This window comes from Peromyscus leucopus, chromosome 6, assembly GCF_004664715.2.
Source record: "Peromyscus leucopus breed LL Stock chromosome 6, UCI_PerLeu_2.1, whole genome shotgun sequence".
NCBI classification, from domain to species: Eukaryota; Metazoa; Chordata; class Mammalia; order Rodentia; family Cricetidae; genus Peromyscus; species Peromyscus leucopus.
The window spans coordinates 77,057,293-77,072,697 of NC_051068.1; the positions used below are offsets into that span (position 1 = coordinate 77,057,293).

The following is a 15,405-nucleotide window of genomic DNA, read 5'->3' on the forward strand; positions in this document are numbered from 1 at the left end:
AGAGCCAGGCGGATCTCTGTTGAGTTCGAGGCCAGCCTGGACTACCAAGTGAGTCCCAGGAAAGGCGCAAAGCTACATAGAGAAACCCTGTCTCGAATAAAAAAAAAAAGTTTGCTTCTGCTAACCTACTTTCCTCTCTAGTAGCTACCCCATTTACCTTCTTCCTTTAAAGTATGACCTCTTGAGCTTTTTACACTTAATAACAAAAGCTGCCTCCATTTCTTTCCCATCATCCTCTCAAATTCTTCCAATCTCCAAAATTACTTGAAAAATTACCAATGATCTCCCACCAACTTTCATTTTACTGAGAAACATTAATTTATCATTCCTTCTCTCAAAATTATAATCATCAAAGACCCTCAAAGAATCAATGAGATTTATTTGCATCCAAAATATTTTAATAGCAAAGAATAAATTATAAATCTCAATAATGCATTTCTAATAGTCAAAAGCTCAAGTTAAAAAACCTGGAACTTTAATATCTATTGCAAGTAAAAGCAACAAAATGTAATTATCTGAATATAATTAAAAAATTCAGATAACATATACTTATTTCATATTTAGGCCAAAATATAGTAACATGAACACAAATTATTTATGTAAGTAATTTTAAAGTCTAAATTCCTGGGTAAAGTTTGGTTCTCTGGGAAATAATAAAAAAGTTAACATTTAATATTATTAGTCTCTATAATCAACATTGATTTCCTGAAATTAAGCAAATAACTTTTCTGCTTCCTTTAGTCTTCTTTTCCTGTCAATTTTAGCAATTGTCGACCAACGGTCCTCTCTCATTTTTCTCGCACTTCCAAACTTCACAGAAGATGCAGGAGTTGATAGAGATAAAGGAGTCTAAATACAAAGTAAAGTAAAACAGTATTTTAATATTTTTAAAAAAGGAAATTGGCTTTCAAATTTTGCTTTCTGAAATAAAATTTAAAAGCTACCTGTTTTGGTGTTTTGACCAACAGATGAGAATTTGGTGAATTATTACTGTAAAATCTGTTTGACGTCTCTTCCTCTGAAACCATGCTCTTGAAGAAAAACACAAAAACACAATGTTACAGTTATCATCAATATTATGTTATTAAAATTTTCTCAACATATCACCTATAAGGAGAATGAAAAGTAGAGCAAATAGAAGAACAGAAGAGGAAGAGCAAAAAGAAAGAGAGAAAGAGAGGGAGGGAGGGAGGGAAGAGGAGGGAGAGAGAGACAGGAAGGGAGAGAGAAGAAAAGAAGTTTTAAAAATAAAGAAAATAGGGCTTATAACATTTTCACTCAGAGATTGGAAAGCAAAGTACTTATTGTGCACAACACAAGTGTGGTTGTCTGTTACAGGTCTGTGAGTCATGTGGCGTGTAACATTAGCCACTACCATTTAAGGCTAAACTTGACCAAAAATCAATTGCCAGTCACTATTTCCTTTGGAAAATACAGGAATTCAAATAAGATTCCAGAATTCCAAAACAGTTATTCCATTTCATTTCTGCCAGCATAATTATTGCCTAGGAAACAGAGCGGTTCCTGGTACATTCCACTATATGACATTCTCAAGGTCACACATGATAATTTTATTTATTTTAATTTTGCCTAGTTTTGCAGTGCTGGGGATTAAGGCCAGGGCACCAATACTAGACAAATACTACCACTGAGCTATAACCTTACCCATACAATTCTCCTTTTAAAAAATGAAAACGAGTAATTTAGAGTAATTTTGAGTATCACAATAGCTAAGACATTGGCCAAGATCACTCTGCTAGAAATATAGCAGAGATTAAAACATTGGAATGTTTATCCCCAAGTCCAGACTATTTCTAGCTATTCTTATTACATTTGTATGTATCTGGACTACATTTTCCACTGGAAGCTATTACACACAATGACCTCCATAGCTATGGTACCAAGCTATATTCAAATTCTGGCTTCATGTTTTACTGTATTATCTTATAAAATAAACTTGTATAGCTTAGTTTCCTCAACTGTAAAATGAAAATAACATTATACTTTTTTTAAATTTTATTTTATTTTACAATACAATTCAGTTCTACATATCAGCCATGGATTCCCTTGTTCTCCCCGCTCCTACCTCCCTCCCCTCCCCACACATCCCCATTCCCATCTCCTCCAGGGCAAAGACTCCCCAGAGGATTGAGATCAACCTGGTAGACTCAGTCCAGGCAGGTCCAGTCCCCTCCTCACAGGCTGAGCCAAGCGTCCCTGCATAAGCCCCAGGTTTCAAACAGCCAACTCATGCACTGAGCACAGGACCAGGTCCCACTGCCTGGATGCCTCCCAAACAGATCAAGCCAATCAACTGTCTCACCTATTCAGAGGCCTGATCCAGTGGGGCCCTCAGCCATTGGTTCATAGTTCATGTGTTTCCATTCGTTTGGCTATTTGTCCTGTGCTTTATCCAACCTGGTTTCAACAATTCTCACTCATATAAAGCCTCCTCTTTCTCGCTAACTAGACTCCCAGAGCTCTATACTTTTATAGAATGAAATTGTTATAATAATTCAACTAATCTATGGAAAATGTTTTAAATAGGTTCTAGTTCACAATTTTAATTACTGAGATGTTAATCATTATCTATGGGATTCTCAAGTAGGGACTCCATATGTTAACTTCATTAACAGGGTTCTAATGTTCAACTACTCAGTATTCCAAAACAACAACAAATTAGAGGCTCCTAAGCAATAAAAAGCTTTAAATATCTTATAGTTTTAAGTGGTAATAATGAAACAAGAAGGCATAGGCAGGCGGATCTCTGTGAGTTCAAGGTTAGCCTGATCTACACAGTGAGTTCCAGGACAGCTAGACAGCTAGAACTATGTAGAGAGATTCTGTCTCAAAAAAGAAAAGAGAAAAAAGAAAGGAGAAAAAAAAAGAAATGAAATAACGGAACAATTGACTTTAACTAGAATTTTGTTGCTAAGATAAATAAGGTTTATTGCTCAATTTAGTGTAGTTCTCTTAAATTATTCTACGTTATTATTTAACCTTTATCATCTTTTAAGAAAGTGGTATAGAAATGTAGAATATAGATAGGATAGGGTAAAAGGGTAGATTAATGAACCTACTTTTAAAGAGCAACTTGTTTAAAAATGTTTTATATTGCTAAATATTTTAGCTATTGATACAAATTTAAAGTTTAAAGTTAATTTTGTTATACTATATATATATATAAATATTTCTACTCTTGTTTAAGGTATTATGCTTATATTACTCATTTAAATTATAATAGGTAATTAAGAAATACAGATTAATAATTAGTCTTCTATGATAGTCAAACTTATAGTCATATTAATTTTTCTAGGTATAAATAGATATATTTCAGATAAATAGGTAATCTTCAAACATTTCAAAGACCTACAGAATATGGCATTTAAAATGTTTTAAAAACTTAGACTTTCTGGACAGTGAGAAATGTCTGCTCCTGGCAACACCAATTTACTTCAAAGAGAAAGATGGGCATCAAAGACACTCCATATGGAATGTATCTTCTTCTTGGCAAAAATAGCCATTTGGGCAAGAAACTGTTCTTGCCTGGACTGCTTGACAAAATGCATTGAATGCAGGATCCACAGGAAGGTGATCACTGAACTTTGCAAGGCGAGATAGTCCTTCAGGTTCCTGCTTCACAGAAGAAACTGCCAGACATTCTACAGGACACAGAGAGGAGTGACTGAGAGACTCTAGGCCTGTGGGCTGAAGATGGATGCCCCAACTTTGCAGAGGAACTTTGGATGACTGTCCAGGCAGCCAGCTGTCTCTGTCATTCTAGATTTTTGGAAGTTGCTTACAATGCTCTTCCTGTTTACTTAGGTAATATTAAATTGTTCTGGGGTCTTTGATGTAGTTGAAGACTAGATAGTTATAATTTTCCTTAGTTATGATAAAAGATAAATTAGATATAAAACTGCAGACTCACAAATATAGGAGAGAGAGAATATTTTCTCTAATTTTGCCAAATACAAATAGACTAGATATTGTAACTGTAATTCTTGCTTGATTACTGTTTTGTTATATGTAATTTTACTATGTTAAAGTTAAACCCTTCCTTTTTGATTAGACAGAAAAAGGGATCTGCTGTGGGATGTTCTGTATGCTATGAATATGTGTTGCTCTGATCAGTTGATAATAAAAAGCTGATTGGCCAGTAACCAGGCAGGAAGTATAGGCAGGATAAACAGACAAGGAGAATTCTGGGAAGTGGAAAGCTGAGTCAGGAGATGCCAGCCAGCCGAACAGTGAGCAGCGTGTAATGGCACACAGGTAAAGTCATGGAAAACATGGTGACATATAGATGAACAAAAATGGGCTGAGTTTATAAGTGTAAGAGCTAGTCAGTGGTAGGCCTGAGCTAATGGGCAAGCAGTTTTAATTAATATAAGCCTCTATGTGTTTACTTGGGTCCAAGCGGCTGCAGGACTGGCAGGTGAGAGAGATTTGTCCTGACCACGAGTCAGATGGGACACAGAAAAAAATTCAGCTACAAGAAACTATTGCTTTGTGTAAATTGGAATAAACATTCCTATAAAACAGTAGAAGTAGGTTCCTTTAAAATGCTATCCTTACAACATTACCCCCTCAGAGTGACAGAATGTTACAGTTGTCAATCAATACTGTAATATAAATGTTAATCAGTAGTGGTATAAAATAAAGCAACAAATATGCAAAAAAAGATGAGACCCTTAATAACAGATTTGGCTGTGAAACTATTAAAATATCAATCCCACTTTTATGGGGTTTTTTGATTTTTTTGTTTGTTTTTGTTTTTACCATTTTTGTTTTTAAATGTAGAAAAACTTCATAATATTTCTCTGGAAAACAAGACAATAATGATTAGTTATCTCATATGCCAAATATATGAGATGATATGCTTTTAAGTATCATGTTTTCAAAAATTTAGAGGAAAACTGTTTGAACCTTAATTTCTATAAAATGACATGAAAACATGATTCTATGTTGTGCTATATTTATCACAATTGTAAATAACTATGTACCTATACTACATATTTATATCAAATAATAACACAAATAATAAGAGCAAGTAAAAATGCTGATTATTCATAATATTTTTACCAAGAGATCAGTAGCTTCCGAACTATCTGAATTAACATCAAATTCAAGGACTGTTTTTTTCTTTTTATTACTTCCTCCAGTGGGTAAGTATTTGTTTTCTCTTTGATGTATTTTCATTTTAGTTGGTGTCTTCACTGTATATTCCTGTGCAAAAAAAAAAAATACATAATGATTAATGTGGTAGGATATACCTATAATGCTAATCCCGCCAAGGGGTTTCTTATGTGTCCATGTAGAATATATGACAGGGAGAAGTTCTAGTAGAAGAATGGTCATCAGCAATAACTTGTATTTTTTTCAAACTGTGAAAATGTCCATTAGTGTAAGTAATGTTCTTAAAAGTTAATCTTGTGATAAAGTGTTTTACTGATAATTCAAAAGTTGTAAAGCTGCTTATGTATAGACTCTTTACTACTACTGGTTGGTTGATTTTGGAAGAACTGCCAGAGGAAGAAAAACTTGAAATAAGCAAACATCTCAGGAGTAGGATGCAATTTGTCCGAAGTCATTGCTTCAACACTGTCATCAGTCAATTTTTTTACAGATGAACATAAAGACATACATATCTGATGGGTGATGTCCTGTATGCTGTGAATATGTGTTGCTCTGATTGGTTGATAAATAAAGCTGTTTGGCCAATGGTGAGGCAAAATAAGGTTAGGCAGGACATTCCAACTAGAGAGAGAGGAAGGAGAAAGACAGAGCAGAGGAGATGCTGCTAGCTACCGTCATAAGAAACAAGATGTAAAGTACCAGTAAGCCACAAGCCAGAAGACAAAGTATAGATTTATAGAAATGGGTTAATTTAAAATGTAAGAGCTAGCTAGCAAGAAGCTTGAGCCATTAGGCCATATACTTTGAAAATAATATAAGTCTCTGAATGATTATTTTAAAAGTGTCTGCGAGACCATGGTGTCACAGGAGCCAGGCAGGGCCAGAGAAAACTTACAACTACACATATCTGATGGTACACATCCTAATTTGCTGGATAGATCACTATGAAGTGTCAAAGCTAAAATAACCCTAATTTATCATGGCTCATCCAGTATACTTCATAATGTTCCCATACATAGACAATGCAATATTATATATATTTTACTGCCTTACAATATTTTTGACATGGTATTTTGATAATTGTTAGATGAATTGTTCTTGTCAGGATGAAATGATGCTTGTTAAAAGAAAACATGAAATAATTTACACTCATTAAACAGTTACATGGGGGAGTAACCCTAACAATAATTGAACTCTGGACTACTTTCACTCATGTAGCCCACTGTCAGTCGTGACAATATATCCCTCTGTAACTTGCAAGATCACTTTTCTCCAAATAAGATAACCTTGCTTGTTTTGTAAATCTGTATGAGAACTTATTTTAAATTCTTTGTATAAAAGGCTAAGAACCTGGAAACACCTGGCCCAGACCCCAAACACCAGTAACAGTATCCTTCACAAATATAAGAGAACTTAATATATAATGTATTAATGCAATGTATTAATAACTAATATATAATATAATATGATAAACACATAATTTCTAGATAAAGAACTTCATTCATAGATTTCTCATACAAGAAATACTAAAGTAAGACCCTTCAGTCTAAAATGAAAGGATGCTAGCTTCAAATCCCCAAGAAGAAATTCAAGGTGCTGGGATAAAGACAACTGCATAGGAAACAAAAAAGAGTATAAATTCTATTTGTAACTTATTTCAACTTCTATCTGATTTTAAACACAAATACATAAAGCAACAATTGTAACAAAATATAATGCCTAAAATATATTAACACATGGTTTACCTAAAATAAAAAAAATGACACAATAAAAGAGAAGGGACTAAAAAACCTGTAATAAAGCAAATGTTTTCAACAGTGTTGAAATTACATTAATACTAATTCAAATTAAATAATTTTAACTAAAGGTGTTGTAATTGTCAACGTACCATCAAGCAATGACTCTAAAAACAGAAAGAAAAAAAAACCTCAAAATTAAGACACTCTAAAAAGTATCTACTTAACCTAAAAGGAGAGATACAAGAAAAAAGATGTAAGATTTAGCATAAGCAACAAAATGATGGAAGTACATTCTACCATCTAATTCAATTCTAATTCAATGTCTATCACCTAATCAAAGTACAAAGACTAAATTATGTGGAAAAGATAGGATTATATGTTGTTCACAAAAGACAAACTTTAGGTCTAATAGCAGAGATTCACAGTAAAAGGCAGAAAGTGATGAATTGTATTAAAGAGGGTAGGTTTGAAATAGCTAATTCTTATTGAACAAAATAAGAATGGCATTTTAAGATTTCAGTCTATCAAAATATATTATAAGCAGAGAAGCAGACTCCCAAAACATATGAGCGAATAACCAAGAAAAATAATGAATTCAGAACCCTACTTTTACTAATTAGTAGAACAACTAAACAGACACTAAGGAAACGCAATATTTTAAAGATTCTGTAATGCAATCAAATGGATACTAGGGAAATTCATAGCACATTAATAAATATTTAATGAGTTAAGAAGAGTTACAAGAGCCAGGCATGGTGGCACACACCTTCAATATCAACACTCAGGAAGCAGAGGCAGGCAGATCTGAGTTTGAGGTTAACCTGGTCAATGGAGCAAGACCCAGGACAGCCAGGGCTATACAGAGAAACCCTGTCTCAAAAACCAAAAATTAAAATTAAAAAAAAAAGAGTTAAAGGAAGCTTAAAAACCAATATACGATGAAATCTATAGTATATAGTAAAAAATCAATGCTTGGAGAAAGCTGTAGTTACAAATGCCACCACTAAAAATTAAGATCAAGAAGCCAGGCATAACTATACTCCCACTCAGGAATTTAAGACCTGCACAGGTTACATATCAAGTACCAGGCTAGTCTTGGCTACAGTAAAAAACTGTCTCAAAAAAACATGGCAAAGAATAAAGCTATATGACAATTTAATACAATTGGTAATTTCTTGTATCTTAAATAGAAAAAGATGAAAAAACTATAAAATCCATGTAAAAGCTCAAGTTTGTAAGTAAGAAACTAATGTAAGCTTTTTTGGTTTTTACATGTGTCATGGTGAGTGAAAGATACATAAAATTTCTATATATTACCTTACCAAGTTTCTGAAAATACAAAATCAATCGCAGTTATTTATTTAAAAAAAAATAAACCAGGGAGAACAAGGAATAGGAGACCATGGTAAATGAAAACCACATGAGAAAAGGAAGAAACAAAGTGCTAGAGAGGCCCACAGAAATCCACAAAGATACCCCCCCACAATAGACTGCTGGCCGTGGTCGAGAGACAGCCCAAACTGACCTACTCTGGTGATGGGATGGCCAAACACCCTAATAGTTGTGCCAGAAACCCCATCCAAGGACTGAGGAATCTGGATGCAGACATCCACGGCTAGGCCCCGGGTGGAGCTCCGGGAGTCCAATTAGCGAGAAAGAGAAGGGTTTATATAAGTGAGAATTGTTGAAACCAAGGTTGGATAAAACACAGGGACAAATAGCCAAACGAATGGAAACACATGAACTATGAACCAAAGGCTGAGGGGCCCCCAACTCGATCAGGCCCTCTGAATAGATCTCTAAAGTATTCGAAGGCCACCTGACCAAACATCCTAATTGTCGTGCTAGAAACCCCATCCAACGACTGAGGGAACCGGATGTAGAGATGCACAGTCAGGCCCCAGGTGGAGCTCCAGGAGTTCAATTGGTGAGAAAGATGAGGTTTTGTATGAGCGAGAACTGTTGAGACCAAGGTTAGAAAAAGCACAGGGACAAATAGCCAAACGAAAGGAAACACATGAACTATGAACCAATAGCTGAGGAGCCCCCAACTGGATCAGGTCCTCCAGATAAATAAGACAGTTGATTAGCTTGATCTGCCTGGGAGGCATCCAGACAATGGGACCTGGTCCTGTCCTCAGTGCATGAACTGGCAGTTTGGAACCTCGGGCTTAAACAGGGACACTTGGCTCAGCCTGAGAGGATGGGACTGGACCTGCCTGGACTGAATCTACCAGGTTGAACTCAATCCTCAGGGGAGTCTTTGCCCTGGAGGAGATGGGAATTGGGGATGGGCTGGGGGGAAGGCAGAGATGGGGGTGGGAGGGGAGAGAACAAGGGAATCCGTGGCTGATATGTAAAATTAAATTTAATAAATAAATTCAAAAATGAAAAAAAATAAACCAGATAACCACACCCACTAGAATGACTAAAATAAAAAGGCTAAGAATATAGTGCTATTAGATTATTCACTGATTCTAGGTATAATGCGAATTCTTTAAATTGACTTAATTACTAAAAAAATGAGTGGCACCAGGCAGTGGTGGCGCATGCCTTTAATTCCAGCACTCAGGAGACAGAGGCAGCGGGATCTCTGTGAGTTCGAGGCCAGCCTGGTCTACAGAGTAAGTTCCAGGAAAGGCTCAAAGCTACACAGAGAAACTCTGTCTCAGAAAACCAAAAAAAAAAAGAGTGGCAGTATATACTAAAATACATATCTCTACAATCTAGCAATTTCATTCCTTTGTACATACATAACTAAAGTGTGTATGTCAGATACTAGAACTTTCATACTTTCATAAAAGTCTACCCCAAAAACTATCCAAATATTAATAACACAATTGATCAAAAAACTGTAACACAATCATACACCAGTATATTATATATAAGTAAAAATGGTCTATAACTTTAAACTACAACATAGGTGAACCTAATAAACATAATATTCAATAAGAGCAGTCCAGATAAAAAGTGTATGTGCTACATGAGGAGTTGAGATTAATAATCTTGTTAGAAGGATTAGTGGAGCTTTTCTGAAATAACAGTAAAACTCTATTTTAATCTGAGTCTTGGTTATAAAGTTATGTTTGGTTTAATTTAAGGTGAATAATTAAGATCTGTAATTTTTTCTTAGAAATATTTCAATTAAGTTTTTAAAGTGGAGTTATTCTTTAATATTGTTTCACATTCTTAACAATGTGGTTATGAATGTTTTAATATAAAAATTTTTCTAAGCTATATCATTACACTTGCTAATTAGTTGCCAACTTGACACAAGAGAGAGTCATCTAGAAAGAGGGAACCTCAATTGAGAAAATGCCTACATAAGACTGGACTACACGCAAGTCTGTGCAGCAATTTTTTGGTTGATGAAAGCTCACTCCACCCTGGGTAGTTGGGCCTGAGCTGTATAAGAAAGAAGGATAAGCAAACCAGTAGTCAGCATTCCTCCATGGCCTCTGCTTTAGTTCCTGCCTTGTGTTCCTGCCCTGACTTCCCTCCATAATGGACTTTATCACAACAACAGAAAGAACACTAGAACTAACTAAAGTTGAATAATATTTTATTATCAGATTAATGAAATTTTTTTTGTTGAGTGTCAAAAAAAAAAAAAAAAAAAAAAAAAAAAAAAAAAAAAAAAAAAAAAAAAAAAAAAAAAAAAAAAAAAAAAAAAAAAAAAAAAAAAAAACAAACAAACAAAAGAATATCTATAAAAAGTTAACAATAAAAAGTGTCTCATTTATAAGATGTAGGTAACAAATCTATTTTTCTTGTTCTGCTATGTAGAGGAAAGAAAAATGAATTGAATACAAACAAGAAACAATTAAAAGAACACCACATCAATATAATGAGAAATGAAATAATATAAAATAGAAGGCCACAATACATGTAGCAATAAGTCTTTATTTTCTGAGCTTGGCTGCATAAGAGTCAATGTGCAAGGCAAAAATAGCTACAAATCCAATGAGCAAGTCATAAAATGAGAAAAATTAAATGAATAAAACAGCTCTAATGTCTCTCAATGAAGCACTGCTGGATACTGGCGGGTGGCGTGTGCTTGACGCGTGGCAGATGATCTCTGATCACATTAAGCTGCATGTACTTACTCTAGTAAAAAAAAAAATTTCTACACATGCTTAAATAAAACAAGACCAGGATTAACTCAAAATAACGCATTAAACTAAGTGTGACACAGCGACTTTCAGCTTAAAACTGCAGTTTAAAAAAAAAAAAAAAAAAAAAAAAAAAAAAAAAAAAAAAAAAAAAAAAAAAAAAAAAAAAAAAAAAAAGACAAAATTTAAAAAGATTGGAAAAGAGCTGCGTTACAGAAAAACTATGGATTTCAGATTAAAACATCAGTACAGCAAGAACTGAAAGTTCTGATGACATGCATGATCAACATAGTCGTTCAACAATGAAGACGATAGTCTCATATCATATCTAAAAGTTATGAAACGTCAGAGAGTAAAAATACAAATTAATATAAAGTGCTGAGATATGTAAAAAAAAAAAAAAAAAAAAAATGCGTATCTGTATGCAAATGCTCTGATTGTAAAAAAAAAACTGATGCAGTGCAGCAGAATAGACAAAGAGAAAATTAAGAAGCTGAAAAAAAAAAAAAAAAAAAAAAAAAAATAAAAAAAAAAAAAAAAAAAAAAAAAAAAAAAAAAAAAGAGTTGAATAGCATATAAAAGAGGAGTTATCAGAATAAAATTCTGCCTTACACTTAGTGTGGCAAGGTTGTATGATTTCCCTGCAGATTAAGTAAGTATGTGGCCATGTGTGGTAGAAAATGCTTTCATTCCCAGCACTTCAGAGGCAGAGGCAGAGGCAGGAAATCTCAGTGAATTCAAGGCCAGCCAAGACTACAAAGAGAGACCCTGTCTCACAAAACCCAAATAAACATGTAGAAGGCAGCTAAAATTGAGTCATCTTGCTAATGACAATTACTCCAAGATGACTGCTAAATAAAAGGCAGAAAAATGATGTAGAACAAATAGTAATGTGGGTAGTAAATCTTGTAAAACATCAAATCAGAACCAGACCTCTTACATCCAAGACTTTGCAATGGTAAACAAACAGCAAGTAATGGAATCTGCCCAAGATGCCATTTAGTTTGGACAAATGAGAAAAAAAATGATTTTACAAATGAAACATTTCATGCTGATGCCACAAAAAAAAAAAAAACCCAAAACATATGTGTATAATCTATAGCATATAATACCAAAACCTTTTTTATTTTAAAAAAATACTATTATCTTGGAAATACAACAACCAACCTTTACAACTGTTGTAGATAAAATGTTTTTGTTTTTGGCAGATGTCTGCAGACAATCTCTATTATCTTTGGATTTGCCGCTATCCATTGATGAGGAAATCCGAGATATACTTTGTGAAGGAGTTGTTTTAGAATGAAATTTCCGACAAGTGGCTTCAGGTGATTCCAGTAAAGATGCCTGTACTTTCTACATTGGACAAAAGTGAATAAAACAATATTAGTTTGATTTTTAAAATAATATATTATGAAGCCCATGTTGGCCTCAAACTCAAAAATACTTTAGCTTTGCAGTTTCATTCATCTTTTAAAGGAAAGAAAAAGTGCCAACAGGGAAATTTTCAGAAAAAAAAAACAACTGAAAAAATGGTCATTTGCTCCAATTTTGAGAGTATGTTACAAATTTACTCTAAATACTTTGCCATTATTTCAACTCAATGATTTTTCCAACTCTATCTTTGTATGCAACTTCCTTTAGCAATTCACATGGTAAATTGCTAGTAATTTCTTTCCATATACACTGTATAAAATATAAAAGATAAAAATTTCCTAGCAAAATACACATGCACGCACGCACGCACACGCACGCGCACACACATACACAAGAATGAGAGACAGAGAGGGAGACGGTGGGGGTAGGGGAAGAGGGGAGAGGAGGGAGGAGGGAGGGAGGGAGGAAGGGAGAGAGAGAGAGAGAGAGAGAGAGAGAGGAGAGAGAGAGAACGTGAACGTACTGGGATCAAACCTAGAGCCTTACACATGCTATGAAGTCCCCTATGACTGAGGTACATCCTAAGCCCTCAAAGGTAGTAGTAATTGCTTTAGTAGAATATTATATGAATTCCAAGTACAACATATTCTATTTTATCTCTTTCTTTGGTCATCATCATCTCCATGAATACAATTATGGAAAACACTCAATTGACAGAATGAAATACACACAGATATGCAAATGTGCATACCACACACACACAGGACTAATGTACAATATTTCAAAACTTTGGTATTTGAATTAGGAGAATGAGTTTAAACTAAGGGGTATAAGGAACATAATTAAAAAATGATTGTAAAAGGTTGGAGAGTTTGCTCAGTGATTAAGAGCACTGAATGTTCTTCCAGAGTACCCCTGTTCCATTCCTAGCACCCACATGGTAGCTCACAACCAATTTTAATTCCAGTCACAGGGGAGCTGACACCCTCTTCTGTGGCCTTCTCAGGAACTGCAAGCACATAGTTGCACAGACATGAATGAAGACTTGAATGAATACACATAAAAAATAAAGGTGGGGCTATACAGATCTGAGTGGCCTGTGCTGCTACCCAGTGCCATGGTGATGACCAGCCCAGAGCTGCAGCTAAGGGCCATGTCTGGGTCTGTGGCCCTACTGCAGCCAGGGTCTGTGTTGATGTCCGAGGCTCCTGTTACTATCAAAGGCCATGCAGATGCCCAGGGTCTGGGCCACCACCTGGGGCCATGTTAGTGTCCGAGGGCCACACTGCACACTGGGGCTGGGGCTGTGCCCATTTGAGTAGCCTGCACTGACACTGGGGCAATGGTGATATTCAGATCCAAATACTGCCTAGGACCATGTCTGGGTCCATGGTCCTACCACAGCTGTGTTGATGTCTGTGGTCCATGTTACCACAAGCGGCCATAGGAACAATGCATGATGAAATCAGATGTTCATGCTGAGCCAGCCCTGCCCTTCACTGGCCCTTAGAAAGCTGGCCCTGGACACTGCAGCAAGAGAGTTGGCCCCCACATTCAGTAGAAATGGACCCACCCCTCACCACAGAAGAGGGAGAACTGCCCCTGATGGCATGGGCATATAAGAACTGGCTCTGCCCCTCACTTGAGGTGGAGGCCCCAGTGGCCTGGACTGACCAGCTCAGTTACCACCCAGGCCCATCCATAGCCTGGCCTTGGGTTAGACCACCCTATCACCTACCCCATCTAGGACTCGCTAGAGCTCAGAAAGAACTGGTCCTGTGGAAGTATATCTACAGGATCTCCATGACTCAGGGCAGCCACAGTATATTCCAGAGGAGTTTCGGTGAATATCCAGTGATGATGGTATACCAGAAACCAGAGGCTTTGAGGCAAATCAATGACTCACTGAAATGAACATTTTCCAAGTAAAACTGACTGGATAAAAGAGTACACTATGTGACATACCGAGGCTCCCAATGCCACTAAGTGCAAATGAAGAGGTATTGAAGAGGCAGGAAAGACAGAGGAGGGAAGAGGGTGTTTGTTTGTTTGTTTTGTTTTGTTGTTATTTTTGCAGATTTTTAGTTGGTTGGCTAGTTAGTTGATTTGGTTTAAATTTTTAAAAAAATTTTCTTTTGGGGGGAATGCTGCAAAGGTGAGGGGCAGATAAGGAGGTATTGTGAGGTAAGCATAATTGGGGTGCACGATGTGAAATTCCCAAAGTATCAATAAGGAAATTATGTTAAATAAAAATAAAGTTAAAAGTTAAGTGACTACAGATAGTATTAAAAAACATTAAGCAGGGCGGTGGTGGCGCACGCCTTTAATCCCAGCACTCGGGAGGCAGAGTCAGGCGGATCTCTGTGAGTTTGAGGCCAGCCTGGTCTACCAGTGAGTCCCAGGAAAGGCGCAAAGCTACACAGAGAAACCCTGTCTCGAAAAACAAAAAACAAACAAAAAAAAAATTAAAGTATGAGCATATAATATTCTCTTCTCTTCTCTGTGTATATTACTATCTTGCCAGGTGATTACAAGCACATCCCCAGGATTAAATTTGCTTATCTAGAAAATCAAGTTACTAAATAAAAATGATTCAGTTACTACCTCATGCTAATAATCTATCACTTCATAACCATTTTTCCAGAAAGTAGTAATTTTTTCATTTTTCTGGACTTTTTTGAGAATATGTCTGAAACTCCTATGTATATCAAGTTATCTTTGAACTTGCAGCAATCTTAGCCTCCCAAATGCAAAAGTAAAGGTCTAACACTTATTTCAATTGCATTTCTGTATCCTTTTCATACATGTATCTATACTGTAACTGAAAATTCATGTTTTTTCCTGCTCTCTGGATTGAATTCATCAAAGGAAATACTTGGCATTTCCAAACTAGAGCTTTTCCAGGACAAATTTTCCCCAACTAGATCTCAGAGTGGCAATTTCAAGTCACTGTTCCACCACCTTGTGGCCATGTCAGGGAAATACCATTTACCCTATAGCCTAAAAGAAAAGACAACACTGACTTTAATACACACATCCCT

General features: G+C 35.6%; 1 protein-coding gene across 2 annotated transcripts in view; it reads right to left on the bottom strand.

Annotated features, from left to right (window-relative positions):
- Positions 1 to 591: 591 nt before the first annotated feature.
- Positions 592 to 15,405, bottom strand: part of Sycp1 (synaptonemal complex protein 1) — a 103,213-nt gene continuing 88,399 nt past the window's right edge. For both annotated transcript variants that reach the window (XM_037206945.1, XM_028877272.2), the window contains 4 exons: positions 12,158 to 12,343; positions 5,086 to 5,229; positions 945 to 1,031; positions 592 to 849 (listed from right to left, as the gene is read on the bottom strand). In XM_037206945.1, the coding sequence (XP_037062840.1) occupies positions 712 to 849; positions 945 to 1,031; positions 5,086 to 5,229; positions 12,158 to 12,343 (555 nt within the window). In that variant the 3' untranslated portion in view covers positions 592 to 711. The remainder of the gene's footprint in view (positions 850 to 944; positions 1,032 to 5,085; positions 5,230 to 12,157; positions 12,344 to 15,405) is intronic.